Below are 20,011 nucleotides of genomic sequence, written 5' to 3'. Positions count from 1 at the left end.
GACAATTTACAATCATACCAAGCCTATTATCCTACAAACCTGTACATCTTTGGGGTGTGGGAGGTGACCGGAGATCCCGGAGAAAACCCACGCAGGTCACGGGGAGAACATACAGACTCTGTAGAGACAGGCACCCGTAGTCAGGATCGAACCCGGGTCTCTGGCGCGGTAACTTTAACGCTGCCGGGAGGTTGTGCAGGGAGCGGTCTCCGCGGAAGGCGGAAAGGGGAGGAGATGGGAAGATGTGGTTCGTGGTAGGATCTCGTTGTAGGTGGCGAAAATGCTGCATGCGGCGGCTGATAGGGTGAAAGGTGAGGACGAGGGGGGACTCTGTCCCTAGTTGCGACTGGGGGAGGGGGAGCAAGGGCGGAGCTGCGGGAAATCGAGGAGACCCTCATGAGTTTGAGGCGCAACTCCACAACTCCCTCTGCAGGGGACCCCTCCCCACCTCTCTAACCCCCTCCCCACCTCTCTAACCCCCTCCCCACCTCTCTAAACCCCTCCCCACCACACTAACCTCCTTCCCATCTCCATAATGCCCTTCCCACATATCTAACCCCCCCCCCCCCCACCTCCGTAATCCCCCCACCACCACCTCTCTAACCCCCTCCCCATCTCCGTAACGCCTCTGGTCTCAGCTGGCTAAGGGGACAGGCCGGGATTGCCCTGACTCTCCCAGCCGGAGACCAGGGTGGTGGGGGGTTGGGGGGTTGGGGGGGGGGGGGTAGTTTTCACGGCGTCCCTACCTTCAGTGGGGGCAGCGAGCTCCGGCTTCAGCGGGCAGGCCGGGTGGTTGGAGCATTCGAAGTACTCGTTGTCATCCTCCTGCTCGCTCCTGCCCTCGGCACCGCCGGACTTTGGGACGACCGTCGTGGAAGCCAGCTTCTCCTCGTCGGTGGCATGGCCCTGCCTCTGGCCAATGTGCCCCCCACAGGACACCTCCAGCGGCTCGTCATCCTGAAACATGGACGCGAGGTTCGGCCTTACCCAACACCAACAATCTCTGCGCAACCCATGAGAAGTGTAGATACACAAAATGCCAGAGTAACTCAGCGGGACGGGCACCATCTCTGGAGAGAAGGAATGGGTGACGTGTATATTGTGTTGAGTTTATGGGCGCCATCTTGTGGGAAAGATGTTGTCAAGCAGGAAAAGGGTGGATGTTGGTTGGCGCGGGCATGTTGGGCCAAAGGGCCAGTGGCCACACTGTATGACTCCATGAGTAGTGTGACTAGATGCTTGAAGCTCTGTGTGAACTGAGAGCGCCTGTTTCTGTGTCCTGCGGGTCTATGAAAGGCTCGATACGAAGGCATTGAATCATCTGGAACCATTGAAGTTGTTCCACTTTCATTACGTGATGCTGCTCAATTGAGGAGAACTGGTGACAAAGGGAAGGTGCCCCCCTTTTCGGGGGTTACGTCCGCGCCCGGGTGGGACTAGAGAGGGACTATGCGCTGTCCACGGGCACCCTGGGGGATTTCGGGGACCGCTGGGCACCGTGGGGGGTTGAATGTATCCTGGACAAGGATTGCAATATAGTTGTTTAATAGTTTACTAAAGGGCCTGACGTGAAAAATCACTTACATGATTTGTTTCGGCGACTTACCAGCACCCGTCATAGTTGCAGCAGGTCACCGAAAATGTTCAACATGTTGAAAATCCAGCGGCGACCAGAACAAGGTGCGACTCTTTTGTCGACTACTCGCGACCATACAGGCTTCACCCCGCGACATGTCGCCTGTATGGTCGTGTGTAGTCTCCTCAGTCGCCCAAAGAATCGTAGCGTCTTTCTGGTCTCTGCTGGTTTTCAACATGTTTGAAAATTTTCGGAGACCTATGACGGGTGCCGGCAGTCGCCGAAAAAGTCGCGTGAGTGGGACAGGCCCTTTAGTACATTTGTTTGTCTTGCATTATGGTGGCGGGTTCCGTTTTGTTTTATTGCATTGTAAATGCTATTTTAATATCTGAATAAATTAAAATAAATAAATAAATAAATAAATAGATAAATAAATTAATAAAGGGGAAGGAGCCCTTCCTCGTCCCCTCGAGCTGGTTGTTACAGCAGGTAAGGGAAGTGGAAGAAGGGTCTCGACCCGAAAGGTCACCCTTTCCTTCTCTCCAGAGATGCTGCCCGTCCCGCAGAGCTACTCCAGCATTTTGTGCCTCACGACATGCGATACGATAATCTGCCAACAGTCATAAAAACGCAAGTTACATGAAACATGAAATGAAAGTGACGAGTGGAAAGGAGGGGAGTCAGTCTACCCCACAACAGAAGGGGGGGGGGGGGTTGCACAGTTTGATAGCCACGGGGAAGAAAGATCTCCTGTGGCGTTCTGTCCTGCATCTTGGTGGAACCAGTCTGTTGCTGAAGGTGCTCTGGCCCTACTGTTCAGGGAACAAAGGAGGACCTGGCGTGGGGGGGCAGCTGTGAGGGGGGTGGGAGGGTGTGGGGGGGGGGGGGGGGGGGAGAACAAAGGAGGACCCCGCGAGGGATTCTTTGTAACTTTATCCGCGCCCCAACACTATCTAAATGGTGTCAAGTTGGGAAAAGGGGAAGTACAACGGGAACTGGGGGTCCTTGTTCATCAGTCTATGAAAGTAAGCATGCAGGTACAGCAGGCAGTGAAGAAAGCAAATGGCATGTTGGCCTTTATAACAAGAGGAGTCAAGTATAGGAGTAAAGTGGTCCTTCTGCAGTTGTACAGGGCCCTAGTGAGACCACACCTGGAGTATTGTGTGCAGTTTTGGTCTCCTAATTTGTGGAAGGACATTCTTGCTATTGAGGGAGTGCAGCGTAGTTTACAAGGTTAATTCCCGGGATGGCGGGACTGTCATATGCTGAGAGAATGGAGCAGCTGGGCTTGTACACTCTGGAGTTTAGAAGGATGAGAGGGTATCTTATTGAAACATATAAGATTGTTAAGGGTTTGGACATGCTAGAGGCAGGAAACATGTTCCCGATGTTGGGTGAGTCCAGAACCAGAGGCCACAGTTTAAGAATAAAGGGTAAGCCATTTCGAACGGAGACGAGGAAACACTTTTTCTCACAGAGTGTTGTGAGTCTGTGGAATTCTCTGCCTCAGAGGGCAGTGGAGGCCGGTTCTCTGGATACTTTCAAGAGAGAGCTAGATAGGGCTCTTAAAGATAGCAGAGTCAGTGTATATCTTGAGAAGGCAGGAACGGGGTACTGATTGTGGATGATCAGCCATGATCACATTGAATGGCGGTGCTGGCTCGAAGGGCCAAATGGCCTACTCCTGCACCTATTGTCTATTGCCTATTGCCCTTTACGTGGCGACTCTTTGCATACCTTGGGTATGCAAAACAAGGTATGCAAAACAGTATGCAAAACAGTTTCACTGTGACTTGTCACATTCCTTCATTCACCCTTCACTCAGCCAGACCTATTCTGCCTCTGTGTCGGCAAGAAACTGCAGAGAGTTGTGGATGCAGCCCAGTCCACCACGCAGACCAACCTCCCTTCCATTGACCCCCCATCTACGCTTCACGCTGACTCGGCACGACCAGCAACATAATCAAGAACCCTCTATCAGTCCCAGAATAAAAGGATGTGCTCTTAGAAAGGAGATGAGGAGGAGTTTCTTTAGTCAGAGGGTGGTGAATCTGTGGAATTCATTGCCACAGACGGTGGTGGAGGCAAAGTCAGGCCATTCTTAAAATGGGGATTGATAGGTTTTTCACTAGTAAGGGTGTCGCAAAGGGTGATGGGTGTATGAAATGAGCTGTCAGAGGAGGTAGTTGAAGCAGGGACTATCCCAACGCTTAAGAAACAGGCACATAGATAGTAGACAAAAATGCTGGAGAAACTCAGCGAGTGCAGCAGCATCTATGGAGCGAAGGAAATAGGCAACGATTCAATGAGATATCCACCCATCCTTGTAAACTCCAGAGTGTACAAGCCCAGCTGCTCCATTCTCTCAGAACGGGATTAGTACGGGTGTCAAGGGTTATGGGGAGAAGGCAGGAGAGTGGGCTTGTGAGCGAGAGATGGATCAGCCATGATTGAGTGACGGAGTAGACTTGATGGGCCGAATGGCCTAATTCTACTCCTATCACTTATAATATGGTGTGAAAGGGTGATCGATGGTTGGCATGGGCTGGGATAAGAGTCAAGAGAGTTTTATTGTTTTATTGTCGTGTGTCCCAGATAGAACAATGACATTCTTACTTGCTGCAGCACAACAGAATATGTAAACTTAATGCACTGCAAACAATATGATAAACAAGAGAAGAAAGTTCAGTGTGTGTATTTGTGAGTATGTGTACATACACACACTGAACTGTTTTCACTTGTTATCCCAGCCACACATATATATAATAAACAATAATAATGCAATAATAATAATAATAATAATAATAATAATAATAATAATAATAATAATAATAATAATAATAATAATAATAATAATAATAATAATAATAATAATAATAATCTATTGTAGTTCAGAGCTTATTTGAGGTTGTAGTTTAAAACTGTAGGGAAGAAGCTGTTCCTGTGGGCTGAAGGGCCTGCTTTCATGCTGTATCTCTAAACTAAACCTAACCCTGTTTGGGTCACATTGTCACCTATCACTTATGATCTTATGATCCACCTTGAAAGACACTAACCTGTGCCTTCAATTCAGTTTAGTTTATTGTAAGGTGTACGAGGTACAGTGAAAAGCTTTTGTTGCAAGCTAACCAGGCAGCAGAAAGGCAATACATGATTACAATCGAGCCATTTACAATGTAGAGATATATATATTTTGTGCAAGGTAAAGCCAGCAAAGTCCGGTCAAAGATAGTCCAAGGGTCACCAAAGAGGTAGATAGTAGTTCAGCACTGCTCTCTGGTTGTGGTAGGATGGTTCAGTAGCCTGATAACAGCTGGGAAGAAACTGTCCCAGAATCTGGAGGTGTGCATTTTCACACTTCTGTACCTCTTGCCTGATGAGAGAGGGGAGAAGAGGGAGTGGCCAGGGTGCGACTCGTCTTTGATTACGCTGCTGGCCTTGCCGAGGCAGCGTGAGGTGTAGATGGAATGATAACATATCAAAGACATTTGGACAGGTACATGGATAGGAAAGGTTTCGAGGGACATGGGCCAAATGCGGGCAGGTGGGACCAGTGTAGATGGGGCATCTTGGTCAGCGTGGGCAAGCTGGGACGAAGGGCCTGTATCCAGGCTGTTGGGCTGTATGACTAACAGCATTGTGGGAGTCCCCTTACTACAGCGATGCTTTAAGATGCCAGAACATGGGGATATGATGGGCAATGGATGATATATTGCCTGCAACAATCGACAAAGAACGGAATGTGATTGGTGCCGTGGAGGGCCACGAGGAATTCCTTTGATGGAGGGGTCTGCATCTTGCCAAGAAGCTCTATTGGTCAGTGTCAGCAGGGTTTGCTAAAGGGCCTGTCCATGGTCGTGAGAGGTCTCCTATGGTTGTGAGAGGTCTCCAAAGAGTTGTAGCATCTTACTGGTTGCCGCTGAATTTTCAATATGTTGAAAATTTTGGCGACCTATCAAGGGTTCCGGAAGTCGCTTGTAAAGGTCGCGTAAGTGGGACAGGCCCTTAACTCATCCGGAGATAGACACAAACTTCAAAGACGTACAGCTTTATACAGCCATGGCCAGAGTGAGCACCACCGGAAATTGGAGGGAGCAGCACCCCATATTCCGCTTGGGCAGTCTGCACCCTAGCGGCATAAACATTGACTTCTCCAATTTCCGGTAGCCCTTGCTGTCTCCTCCCCTTCTCAGCTCTCCCTCAACCCTCGGGCTCCTCCTCTTCCTTTGCCTATTTCCTTCCCTCCATACATGCTGCTGCACCCGCTGAGTTTCTCCAGCACTTTTGTCTACCTTCGATTTTCCAGCATCTGCAGTTCCTTCTTAAACAGCTATGTAGATTAATTGGCTTGGTATAAATGTTAATTGTCCCCAGTGTGTGTGTGTGTGTGTGTGTAGGATGGCGTTAGTGTACGGGGATCGCTGGTTGGTGCTGAGTCGCGCTGTATCTCCAAACTAAACTAAAAATATCCCAAAGAAAGCAAGAGTAATGATGTGGCTGAGTCTCAGGGACAGAATCCCACTGTTACAAAAGCAAGGCAACCTGAAACTAAATAATGACAAGGCTAAAGATATCCCACTGGAATGATATAAGCTGCTTATGAAAGGAAATCTCGTGTTCAGTCGGATCCCTCTGCCTGTGGGAAGATATCCTTGGAGCACAGGGAGAATGTGAATCCCACGTCTTATTGTCCCCGCATCTACTCCCCCCCAGATTCCACCATCCACCTACACACTGGAGGCCATTCACCAACCTTTGGGATTTGAGAGTAAACCGGAGCTTTGAACCTGGGTTGTTGGACATTTGAGGCAGCAGCTCTACTAACTTGAGTCATAGAGTGATTCAGCGTGGAAACAGGCCCTTCGGCCCAACTTGCCCACACACCGGCCAACATGTCCCAGCTACACCTGTCCCACCTGCCCGCGTTTGATCCATATCCCTCTAAACCTGTCCTGTCCTTGTACCTGTCTAACTGTTTCTTAAACATTGGGATGCAACCTGCCTCAGCTACCTCCTCCGGTAGCTCGAGCCATACACTGTGTGAAATAGGGTGAGAAAATTAATACTCTGTATTGAACAATGTGGTGCCCAGAACTCTCGTGGTGCAGAATGCAAGATTAAAAACCTATGCTAAGTATTTCATAGAGTCACACAGCACGGAAACAGGCCCTTCAGCCCAACTTGCCCATTCCGACCAAGGTGCCCCATCAACACTGGTCCCACCTGCCAGCCTTTGGCCATTATCCCTCTAAACTATTCCTATCCATGTACCTGGCCAAAGTCTTTTCAATGTTGTGATAGTACCTGCCTCAACTACTTCCTCTGGCAGCCCGCTCAGCCATGATCACAGTGAATTGAAGCTGGCTCGAAGGGCCGAATGGCCTACTCCTGCACCTATTGTCTATTGTTCCACTTTCCACCATCTGAGTGAAAAAGTTGCCCCTCGGGTTCCCATTAAATCTTTCCCCCCTCACCTTAAACTCATGTCCTCTGGTTCTTGGTTCCCCCACTCTGGGTAAGAGATCCTGTGCATTCAAGAGACAATAGACAATAGACAATAGGTGCAGGAGTAGGCCATTTGGTCCTTTGAGCCAGCACCGCCATTCAATGTGATCATGGCTGATCATCCCCAATCAGTACCCCGTTCCTGCCTTCTCCCCTTATCCCCTGACTCCGCTATTTTTAAGAGCCCTATCCAGCTCTCTCTTGAAAGCATCCAGAGAACCCGCCTCCACAGCCATCTGAGGCAGAGAATTCCACAGACTCACCACTCTCTGTGAGAAAAAGTGTTTCCTCGTCTCCGTTCTAAATGGCTTACTCCTTATTCTTAAACTGTGTGTGGCCCCTGGTTCTGGACTCCCCCAACATCGGGAACATGTTTCCTGCCTCTAGTGTGTCCAAGCCCTTGACAATCTTATATGTTTCATTGAGATCCCCTCTCATCCTTCTAAACTCCAGAGTGTACAAGCCCAGCTGCTCCATTCACCCTATCTAGTCCCCTCATGGTTTTATACACCACTATATGATCACCCCCTCAGCCTCCTACATAGTATAGGACTCCACAACAAGCAGTCTCTCTCGCTCTCTGTTGCCAGATTGCTGAAGCACTTCTACAGCTTTACAGCAGAGGGCAGCAAGAAGCCAAGATAGATTGTCTTTCTCCGGGTGTCATAGAGTGATACAGTGTGTAAACAGGCCCTTCGGCCCAACTTACCCACACCCCGGGCTACTCTAGCCCCAACTGCCCGCGTTTGGTCCATGTCCCTCCAAACCTGTCCTATCCATCTGTTTCTTAAACATTGGGATAGTCCTAGCCTCAACAACCTCCTCTGGCAGCTTGTTCCATACACCCACCCACTGTGTGAAACTGTTATCCCTCAGACTCCTATGAAATCCTTTCCCCTTCACCTTGAAACTATGTCCTCTGGTCCTCGATTCCTCTACTCTGGAGACTCTGCATCTACCCTATCTATTCCTCTCATGATTTTATACACTGATCCGGTTCCCTCCCACACTCCCAAGACGTACAGGTTTGTAGGTTAATTGCTTTCTATAAATTGAACATTGTCCCGAGTGTTTAGGATAGTGCTAGTGTACGGGTTGATCAATGGTCGGCGCGGACTCGGTGAGCCGACGAGCCTGTTTCCACGCTGTATCTCTAAAGACTAAATGGGCTGCAATGCTGGACTCTGCAGTAACAATATCACACTTCTGGAGGAACTCAGCGGGTCTGTGGAGGCAGAGGGATAGTCTGTGTTTCAGATGATGCAGATGGAAGATAGATGGAAGGGCGGCCCAGTGGTGCAGCGGCGCCAGAGACACGGGTTCAATCCTGACTTTGGGTGCTGTCTGTACGGAGTTTGCGCGTTCTCCCCGTGACCGCGCGGGTTTTCTCCGGGTGCTGCGGTTTCCACCCACACTCCAAAGATGTACAGGTTTGTAGATTAATACTCCACATGTGGCCGCACCAACATCTTACATAACTGCAACATGACCTCCCAACTTATCCATGGCTCCCGCGATTCCCTCTCTAGTTTCCCTCGCTAGAGTCCTCGGATATGTCTGTTCCGGCCCGGGAGATATGTCTACCTTCATAATAATAGTTATCAGATTGGATTTGACTGCTGGTGATCGGATGTTGTCTGACAGATAGGAGGTAGACAAAAATGCTGGAGAAACTCAGCGGGTGAGGCAGCATCTATGGAGCGAAGGAATAGGTGACGTTTCGGGTCGAGACCCTTCTTCCACAGATAGTTAGGTGTAATCTCCTCAGGCTATTTCTTGACTTATCTTGTACGGTAGAGAGAGCATATTGACTGGCTGCATCACGGCCTGGTTCGGCAACTCAAATGCCCAGGAACTAAGAAGACTGCAAAAAGCGGTAACACTGCCCAGTCCATCACGGGTACTGACCTCCCCACCATCGAATGGATCTACAGGAGTCGCTGCCTCATACAGGCAGCCAGCATCATCAGAGACCCACACCACCCTGGCCACGCTCTCATCTCTCCCCTGCCATCGGGAAGAAGGTACAGGAGCCTGAAAACTGTAACGTCCAGGTTCAGGAGCAGCTTCTTCCCTACACCCATCAGGCTATTAAACACCACAACCTCCAAACAGGCTCCAAAATCTCTCCTGCAGTACCCTTGCCTCCGATAAAACACCAAAGGAGCTGCCGCTGGGCAACAAAAATAAACTCTGCACAATGCATGGGACGTAACTGGCAGCAACTTCAGGTCTGTGGCCGCCTCGATCACAGGTAATGATGTGTAAACTTTCCAATGGAACTTGCTGAGTGTGTGTAACACGCCTGCTGCCAATACTCTCTCTCGCCTCACTCACAGGTATCAGACAAAAATAATGGGGATGAGAGGGCAATATAGATCAGCTAATGCAATCAAGGGATATAGGGAGAAAGCAGGTACGGGGTACTGATTTAGGATGATCAGCCGTGATCATATTGAATGGCGATGCTGGCACGAAGGGCCGAATGGTCTACTCCTGCACCTATGTTCTATGTTTCTATGATCAAATGGCGGAGTTGACTCGACAGGCCGAATGGCCTGATTCTGCCGTCAATGGACAATAGACAATAGGTGCAGGAGCAGGCCATTCGAGCCAGCACCGCCATTCAATGTGATCATGGCTGATCATCCACAATCAGTACCCCGTTCCTGCCTTCTCCCCATATCCCCTGACTCCGCTATTTTTAAGAGCCCCATCTAGCTCTCTCTTGAAAGCATCCAGAGAACTTGCCTCTACCGCCCTCTGAGGCAGAGAATTCCACAGACTCACCACTCTCTGTGAGAAAAAGTGTTTCCTTATCTCCGTTCTAAATGGCTTACTCCTTATTCTTAAACTGTGGCCCCCGTGAGGGTGGAGCAGCGCGCCAGTGAACACACGTCTGTTTACCCGCTGTGTTACCGCAGAGATAGTTAAACAAGTGGGTAAACTTTACCTGTGAGCATACGTCCAACACCAGCGACTGGCTCTCATACTTCTTCACCCGGCAGGAGTTCCTTCGGAGAGAGGGATGGAGAGAGAGAGAGCGAGAGAGAGAGAGAAAAAAAAACACAGGAGCACAGTCAAACCTCATCGTTCTGTATTACGAACTGAATGTTTACTTCACCTTAAGACAGAAGCAGCATGCGGGCAAAGTGGCTTGAAGAGGCAAAGGGAAGAAGATGAAGCGGTGGCGTGAAATGGGAGACGAACGATAAAGTTACGATGTCATCGCATGCCAGCACAGTTCCAGCCTCCCGATGACGCCAGGCACAGGTTGGTTTGATGAATGTAACCTCCCTTGCCCCACTAGAGAGACAATCCCTCCATGCTGACTGTGAGGGCATTGGGCACGCCTGGGTCGTGGCCCGTTAATACCAGAGAACAGACTCCCTGTACGATCAGTGCTGGATATTGGCCAAAGTCACGAATAAAGTGTATTTTGTGTAAAAACCTATTCACCTGTAACGTGATCCAATCTCCTCTCACTACGTTTAGTTTAGTTTAGTTTAGTTTAGAGATACAACATGGAAACAGTCCCTTCGGCCCACCGAGTTCGCGCCGACCAATACACCCATGCGCTCGTTCTATCCCACACACTAGGGACATTGACAATTTACAATCAGGGTGGCACGGTGGCGCAGCGGTAGAGTTGCTGCCTCACAGCGCCAGAGACCCAGGTTCGATCCTGACTACGGGTGCTGTCTGTACGGAGTTTGCACGTTCTCCCCGTGAAACTGCGTGGGCTTTCCCCCCCACACTCCAAAGACGTACAGGTTTGTCGGCTACTTGGCTTGGTAAAACCGTTAATCGTCCCAAGTGTGTGTAGGGTAGTGTCGGTGTGCGGGAATCGCTGTTCGGCACGGACTCGATGGGCCGAAGGGCCTGTTTCCGCTCTGTATCCCTAAACAAAATGTACAGACGCCAATTAACCTACAAACCCGCACGTCTTTGGAGTGTGGGAGGAAACCGGCACACCCGGAGGAAACCCACGCAGGTCAAGGGGACAACGTACAAACTCTGTACAGACAGCACCCGTAGTCAGGATGGAAACCGGGTCTCTGGCACCGTGAGGCAGCAACTCCACCCCTGCGCCACCGTGCCGACCTGATCTCCCATATTTTCCCCTCACCTAATTCCAGGCTCTGGGACTTGCATGCTGTGAGATATTTATCTCCCAGCAGGAGATATTCTCCAGGGACTTCTTCACCACAGAGCGTTGACTTGGTCGTTTGGATGAGAGGTCAAACTGTGCAGCAGGAAGGCTGTTGGGGAATTATCTTGAAGGAAAGGAGGGATATTTTGCCTGCAGGGAATGTTTGTTGATAAGTGATAGGAGTAGAATTAGGCCATTCGGCCCATCAAGTCTACTCTACCATTCAATCATGGCTGATCTATCTCTCCCTCCTAACCCCATTCTCCTGCCTTCTCCCCATAACTCCTGACACCCGTACTTATCAAGAATCTATCCATTTCAACCTTAAAAATTATCCATTGACTTCAAGGCCCCCACAGTCCTTCTGTGGCAAAGAATTCCACAGATTCACCACCCTCTTTGTCAGGGAATGTTTGTTGTTGCACGGACCGCACCAAGAAGAAGATGTTGTGTGTTTGTGGGAGCCGGCACTGAAAATTGAATATGGTGTGGCGCCACCTGGTGGTTAGGCCATTAACTGAGCGAACCCTCGGCACTCGGACTGGCAGGGTCACGTGACTGTGCTTGGCGGGAAGGAGTCGTCACGTGGTTGAGGGGTGTGCCTTGGTAGTTAGTCAGAACTCTGGGGGAACCCTCCCCAGTCGCGTGTGTGCTGTTCACTGTATTACTTAATAAAGATCCCCACTTTTGATACATAACGCGTGGCTCGCTATAATGGTGGTGTGGTGTTTGAGGCGGACTCACGGATACGTATACCCACGGTCTGGACAGCCACAGGGGCAATGCACCGCGGTAACAAGGAGAAAGTCATCTGAGGTTGACGGGAGACTATGTTTAAAACATTCTGAGCTGCATAGATAGGATCGTCAGGACCATGTTCCCAGTGAGGAAGTGTCTGACTAGTGATAATCCCGTACACAAACCTACGCTATCCCACTTTCTCATCCACTCCCTACACACTGGGGGCAATTTATAGAGGGACAATTACCCACACGTCTTTGGAGTGTGGGAGGAAACCTACATCACAGCGGTAGTGTTACCGCCCCACAGCGCCAGAGTCCCCGGTTCGATCCCGACTGCGGGTGCTGTCTGTACGGAGTATTGTACGTTCTCCCCGTGACCGCGTGGGTTTTCTCCAGGTGCTCCGGTTTCCTCCCACATTCCAAAGACGTACAGGTTTGTAGATTAATTGGCTTCGGTAAAGATTGGCAATTGTCCCTAGTCCGTGTAGGGTAGTGCTAGTGTGCGGGGATCACTGGTCGGCGGGGAGTGGGTGGGCCGAAGGGCCTGTTTCCGCAATGTGTCTCTAAAATAAACTAAGCCAGAGCACCTGGATGAAACCCGGGGAAGTCCCGGGGAAACTAGAAACATAGAAAATAGGTGCAGGAGGAGGCCATTTGGCCCTTTGAGCCAGCACCGCCCTTCATTGTGATCATGGCTGATCATCCACAATCAGCCTGCCTTCTCCCCATATCCCTTGATTCCGCTAGCACCTAGAGCTCCATCTAACTCTCTTTTAAATACATCCAGTGAATTAGCCTCCACTGCCTTCCATGGCAGAGAATTCCACAAATTCACAACTCTCTGGGTGAAAAAGTTTTTTCTCATCTCAGTTTTAAATGGCCTCCACTTTATTCTTAGACTGTGGCCCCTGGTTCTGGACTCCACCATAATTGTGAACATTTTTCCTGCATCTAACTTGTCCAGTCCTTTTATAATTTTAGCCTTTCTATAAGATTCCCTCTCATCCATCTAAACTCCAGTGAATACAAGCCCAGTCTTTCCAATCTTTCCTCATCTGACTGTCCCGCCATCCCGGGGATTAACCTGGTGAACCTACGCTGCACTGCCTCAACAGCAAGGATGTCCTTCCTCAAATTAGGAGACCAAAACGGCACACAATACTCCAGATGTGGTCTCACCAGGAGCACCTGCAAACTCCACACAGACAGTATCCTCTCTTTCAATCTCCGAGTGCACACTAACACTCACACTCTGGGGACAATCAGACTGAAGAAGGGTCTCGACCCGAAACGTCACCCATTTCTTCTCTCCAGAGATGCTGCCTTTCCCGATGAGTTACTCCAGCATTTTGTGTCTATCTTAGAGGGGTACGGGCCAAATGCAGGCAGGGTGGACGTGTAGATGGGGCATGCTGGTCACAGCGTGGGCAAGTTGGGCCGAAAGGCCTGTTTCCACGCTGAATGACTCTATCTATGACCCTCTACGACTCATTCAATAGAACTTGGCTTTATTTGAAGGGGTTTGACAGATGCTTTAGATAAGTAGCAGTAAGAAGAGGGATAAATATATCTGTCTGATGAAGGGTTGTCAACATGAAATATGTATTCCATTCCTCTCAATCATTGGTGCTGCCTGGCCGTCTGGGTAAGTTTTCTGATTTATTAAAGAGGTCTGGGTCATAATCAAGAAGGTAAAAAATATTCATGCAATTACCTAAGTAACTCACATTTCTGTTGGACTTAGATAGACATCTTCACAACACATATTCTCTCCACTCTCAACCAAGCCATCGATCCTCTGTTCCTATCCTGCCCCTCTTACACTTAACCTCAGGGGCAACAGTTCCCGTTTCACCTGCCTCCTATCAGGGTTAATTTAGTTTAGTTTAGTTTCGAGATAGAGCACGGAAGCAGGCCCTTCGGCCCACTGAGTCCGTGCTGACCAGCGATCCCTGCACACTTACGCTGTCCTACACACACTAGGGACAATTTACAATTCTACCAAGCCAATTAACCTACAAATCTCTACGTCTTTGGAGTGTGGGTGGAAACCGCAGCTCCCGGAGAAAACCCACTCAGGTCACGGGGTGAACGTACAAACCCGGTGCAGACAGCACCCGTAGTCAGGATCGAACCTGGGTCTCCGGCGCTGTAAGGTAGCAACTCTACCGCTGTGCCACCATGCAGGCCAATTGCTCCCACATGTAGACTATATGTGGAAACAGCATGGAAACAGACCCTTCGGCCCACCGTGTCTGCGCCAACCAGCGACCATCTCGTACACTAGCCGACGCAAACTAGGTACAATTTTACAACTTACAGAAGCCAATTAACCTACAAACCTGCACGTCTTTGGAGTGTGGGAGGAAACCGGAGCACCCGGAGAAAACCCACGCGGTAAAGGGGAGAACGTACAAACTGTGTGCAGACAGCACCCATAGTCAGGATGGAACCCAGGTCTCTGGTGCTGTAAGGCAGCAAGATTGGCGCTAATGCCAAATATGACTCTATCTCTATACCGATAAACTCCTGCAGTTGGATTCAATTGTCTCAGACCACAGTCTAGGGTCCTTCCGCTGCTGGACATTGAGGGGCAGGGCCCAATGAGGACACCCCTCAAACAAGGGAAGAGATATCACCCCAGGGGCCACATGAGTGGCAAGGGTGCTTGGTTTAAAGACCAACTCTAACCTATTGTGAATAACACTACAGAATGTATAGACACCGAGATTGTAGGGAGAGTTTGTACACAGTTTTTGTTTTGTGTACATCTTTAATTCTGAATAAAGTTTAGGTTGGGATTCCTTTTTTTAAAAACTTGAAAATAAACCCTTCCATATAAAAAAATAAAATTAAAATCTGAAAAAGGCAACCGTGTTTTATACGCAGAGGTGGTCTTGGCATCAAGTTCGGCACAGACATTGTGGGCCGAAGGGCCTGTTCTTGTGCCGTGCCGTTCTATATAAATGGCTGGTGATTTAAGGCAATTGGGTGCAAGTGCGCTGCCTGATGAGACAGATTGTCCTGATTTTGAGTGCTTCAATTGCCTAGACAATGTTCCCTCTGAGCAGGAGCTGTTTTAGGAGAAGAAAAAGCTATTCAGGCCAACAGCAACACAGTGCACGCTATGTACGTTCTGGCGAGAATCCGGGGCTATGAGTAAGCAGGAGTGATGGCGACATTCTTGCAGCATCATTTATTTGGCATCTGTATTGTGGAGTGTATTAAATTCCATTCGGCATGAGTTAGGCACTAACTAATTGAAATTGGTGATGGAAACCACAGTATTAATCTACATTGACAAGGAACGGCAAGTGCCGTACTCTTGCAAAGAACCAAAGTCCTGGAGTAACGCTGCAGGTCAGGGAGTATCTCAGGACGACGTGGGCAATAGACAATAGGTGCAGGAGTAGGCCATTCGGCCCTTTGAGCCAGCACCGCCATTCAGTGTGATCATCCACAATCAGTACCCCTTTCCTGCCTTCTCCCCATATCCCCAACTCCGCTATCTTTAAGTGGATAGGGCAGCACAGCATCAAAAAGGTTTGATCCTGACTAAAGGTGCTGTATGTACAGAGTTTGCACGTCCTCCCTGTGACCGCGTGGGTTTTCTCCGGGTGCTCCAGTTTCCGGCCACACTCCAAAGACGTACAGGTTTGTAGGTTAATTGACTTCAGAAAAATTGTAACTTGTCCCAAGTATGCAGGATAGTGTTAGTGTAGGGGATGATCGCTGGTCGGCACACACTCGGTGGGCCGAAGGGCCTGTTTCCATGCTGTATCTCTAAAGTCTAAAGTAAAGTCTAATTAATATACCCTTCCAGTGTCTAGAGAAGATTCCCAGGTGCTTAGCAAATACTAGAGCACATAAGTGCCCTAACCTGGAGGCATAGACACGGTCTATACACAGCATTTACTGAATCTATCAAAACTCACTGGGTTGCTCTGCAAAGGGCAACATGAAATCAATGGGCTGAATGGCCTCCCTTTGTTCTGTGTCAATTTTATAATCTTATTCTATTGCTCCTGTAAAAAACGTTGCGGGCGGAACAAATGATCACATGACTTTATCAGAACTGAGAAAGTGAAGGAGACTATGCTGTCCATACGGAGTTTGCATGTTCTCCCTGTGACCACGTGGGTTTCCTCCTGGTGCTCAGGTTTCCTCCCACATGCCAAAGACGTGTATGTTTGTGGGTTAATTGGCCTTTGTGTGCGGGGAGTGGATGAGAAAGTGGGATAAAGATAGAACTAGTGTGAACCGGTGCTCGATGGTTAGCATGGACTCAGTGGGCCGAAGGGCCTGTTTCCACATTGTGTCTCTAAACTAATCTAAATTGTCCATCCAAAATTAACTATCTACACATTATCCTTGCATAACAAATGATTGTTGCTCAGGATTTTGGCACCCATGGCTCTACATGAAAGATCATTAGGTGCTGGATATGTGAAGAACTCCCTGATATCTGGCCTAAATGACATGAACGACAAGCTTATTATTACGAGAATGATCCCAGGAATGGGTGGGTTAACATATGATGAGCGTTTGTCGGCACTGGGCCTGTACTCGCTGGAGTTTAGAGGGATGAGGGGGGACCTCATTGAAACAGACAGAATAGTGAAAGGCCTGGATAGAGTGGATGTGGAGAGGATGTTCCCACTTGTGGGAGAGTCTAGGACCAGAGGGCACAGCCTCAGAATAAAAGGACGTACCTTTAGAAAGGAGAGGAGGAGGAATTTCTTTAGTCTGAGGGTGGTGAATTGCTGGAATTCATTGCCACAGAGGGCTGTGGAGGTCAAGTCAATGGATATTTTATGGTGAGATTGACAGATTCTTGATTAGTAAGGGTGTCTGTGAGTATGGGGAGAAGGCAGGAGAATGGGGTTAAGAGGGGAAGATAGATCAGCCGTGATTGAATGGTGGAGTAGACTTGATGGGCCGAATGGCCTAATTCTGCTCCTATGCCTAATGAACATGAGTTTGAAACAGTTCTCCACTCTAAGCAACTCGAAAGACACAGCTGGACTGAATGCAGTATTCGAGGCTAACCCTTTCCGAAGCAGAGCTCTATGTAATCTCTAACATTAGAAGGCATAGGCTGAAGGTGAGAGGGGAGAGATTTGAGAGGAACCTTTTCACTCAGAGCGTAGTCCTCATCTGGAACGAGTTTAAGACTTTAGAGATATAGCATGGAAACAGGCCCTTCGGCCCACCGAGTCCACGTCAACCAGCGATCACCCCGTACAGTAACACGATCCTACACACTATGGACAATTTACAATTTTACTGAAGCCAATTAGCCGACAAACCTGTACGTCTTTGGAGTGTGGGAGGAAAGGGAAGTTGTCAGAGAAAGCCAACGTAGGCCACGGGGAGAATGTGCAAACTCCGCACTGACAGCAGCCTTAGTCAGGATCGAACCTGGGTCTCTGGCGCTGTCTCAACCCCCAGCTTCTCGAGTAAGCTATGCAAGCAGAGACAATTATGACATTCAAAAAACATTTGGGCAGCTCTATGGGCAGGGAGGGTTTAGAGGGCAGCACTTTGTTGCCGTCTCACAGCTCCAGAGACACGGGTTCGATCCTGACCATGAGTGCTGCCTGTAGGGAGATTGTACGTTCTCCCCGTGACCCGCAAGGATTTAGAAACATAGAAACATAGACAATAGGTGCAGGAGTAGGCCATTCGTCCCTTCGAGCCTGCACCACCATTCAATATGATCATGGCTGATCATCCAACTCAGTATCCTGTACCTGCCTTCTCTCCATACCCCTTGATCCCTTTAGCCACAAGGGCCACATCTAACTCCCTCTTAAAAATAGTCAATGAACTGGCCTCAACTACCTTCTGTGGCAGAGAATTCCACAGATTCGCCACTCTCTGTGTGAAAAATGTTTTTCTCATCTCGGTCCTAAAAGACTTCCCCCTTATCCTTAAACTGTGATCCCTTGTTCTGGACTTCCCCAACATCGGGAACAATCTACCAGCATCTAGCCTGTCCAACCCCTTAAGAATTTTGTAAGTCTTTATAAGATCCCCCCTCAATCTTCTAAATTCTAGCGAGTACAAGCCGAGTTTCCTCCGGGTCCCGGGATCAAAGTCGGAAATTTAAATTTGTGAAGTTGGATTTGTGAAGAACTGCCGATGTTCTTGGACCTGGGGACGGACATTTGCGTGGAGATGGTCTTGCTTCACTGAAAATTTTGGAAAACCAGGAATCTGGGAATGGCAGCCCACCATTCATCCTGCTGCCATTCCATTATATCGCTGATATTATGAAGAAGGGTCTCGACCCGAAACGGCATCTATTCCTTCGCTCCATAGATGCTGCCTCACCCGCTGAGTTTTTCCAGCATTTTTATCTACCTTCCATAATATCACAGTGAATCTGCTCCACATCCCCATTTAGTTAGTTAGTTAGTTAGTTTAGTTTATTGTCACGTGTACCAATGTATAATGAAAATCTTTTTGTTGCGTGCGATCCAGTCAGCGGAAAGACTATACATGATTACAATCGAGCCGTCCACAGTGGATATATATATGATAAGGGGAATAATGTTTAGTTTAAGATACAGTCTAATAAAGTCTGATGAAAGATCATCTGAGGGTCTCCAATGAGGTAGATGGCAGGTCAGGACCACTCTCTAGTTGTTCAGAGGATGGTTCAGTTGCCTGATAACAGCTGAGAAGAAACTATCCCTTGTTTAAGGAAGAACTGCAGATGCTGGAAAAATCGAAGGTAGACAAAAATGCTGGAGAAACTCAGCGGGTGAGGCAGCATCTATGGAGCGAAGGAATGGGTGACGTTTCGACCCAAAACGTCACATATTCCTTCCCTCCATAGATGCTGCCTCACCCGCTGAGTTTCTCCAGAAACTATCCCTGATCATTGTCCATTGGAGAATGCTGTCGAGCCGAGGGTTCCGGGAATGCAGGTACATAGTTCCATGAAGGTGGAGTCGCAGGTAGATAGGATGCCCAAATAGACTTTGGGCACATTGGCCTTCATGGAACAAGCTGCCAGAGGAGGTAGTTGTGGCAGGGACTATTTCAACGTTTCAGAAATAGTTAGACAGGTACATGGATGGGACAAGTTTGGAGGGGTATGGGACCAAATGCAGGCAGATGGGACTGATGTAGCTGGGACAAGTTAGCCAGCATGGGCAAGTTGGGCCGAAGGGCCTGTTTCCATGCTGTATCACTCTATGACTATCTCCCTCTCCATTTCTTCCCTTCCCCCGATTTCTAAGGTTCAAATTTCTCAATAGATTTGGAAACCGAAACAGAGATGAGACTTGTTCCTGTCTCACTAGACAAGAGACAATAGGTGCAGGAGGAGGCCATTCTGTCAGAAGCAAATGACGCTGGGCATGCTTTCCCTGAAGATTATTTGACTGGCCCACTTTTATTCCGTTTCTGTGGAATCAGATCCAGATTTCGTCCCATCAATTTAATCTCAAGATAATAGTCTATTGCTGTGTGATTTATAGCCCCGTGAATGAATAAATCCCTGTGTCAGCAAAATTATTTTTGGTTTGGATCAGTCAGCAGCCAGAGGGATCGTCTCTTTGTATTAACGGCGTAATCATAGTCACAGCAGCATCTTTAGGGTAGTGTTTGGACACCGGTACTTATCGAAACATAAAGATGGCACAAAAAAGGTTTGTAAGGCATAAAATATTGAGCAAAGCTTCCTCCCAGGATCATCGCTTTGGTGGAGAAATTCAGTTGCATGCAGTCGCCACTGGTTCTGTCACGCTGTTCACTGGATCCACTGGTTCTATGCCACTGTTCACTGGATCCAGTGCACATGACTCTCCACCACTGGAGGGGAGAGGGGACACTCCCAGAGGCAGACGCTGCCCTTTGCATTGCTTCCACTGCGGGAGATCTCCGCACTATATCGCAGGTCGTGACTGCGGCTTTTCGCCCAAATTCGCGCTTTGAGTTTTATTTTATACCTTGTCTGAAGAGGGGCTTGGTGGTCAGCAAAGCACTTCACAGAATACGTTTTGTACGTCCATCAAATCAAAA

General features: G+C 48.8%; 1 protein-coding gene across 5 annotated transcripts in view; it reads right to left on the bottom strand.

Annotated features, from left to right (window-relative positions):
• The window catches only part of tacc1 (transforming acidic coiled-coil containing protein 1), a 168,437-nt gene that overhangs the window by 24,675 nt on the left and 123,751 nt on the right, over nt 1-20,011 (bottom strand). For 4 of the 5 annotated variants that reach the window (XM_033013852.1, XM_033013848.1, XM_033013851.1 and 1 more), the window contains 2 exons: nt 10,035-10,095; nt 747-957 (listed from right to left, as the gene is read on the bottom strand). In XM_033013852.1, coding sequence (XP_032869743.1) covers nt 747-957; nt 10,035-10,095 — 272 coding nt within the window. The remainder of the gene's footprint in view (nt 1-746; nt 958-10,034; nt 10,096-20,011) is intronic. The other variant, XM_033013853.1, reaches the window with a different exon arrangement.

Source organism: Amblyraja radiata, chromosome 39 (assembly GCF_010909765.2).
Source record: "Amblyraja radiata isolate CabotCenter1 chromosome 39, sAmbRad1.1.pri, whole genome shotgun sequence".
In the NCBI taxonomy this organism is placed as follows: Eukaryota; Metazoa; Chordata; class Chondrichthyes; order Rajiformes; family Rajidae; genus Amblyraja; species Amblyraja radiata.
Note: the sequence above shows the minus strand (reverse complement) of the source record. Positions and strands in the feature narration are given on the sequence as shown.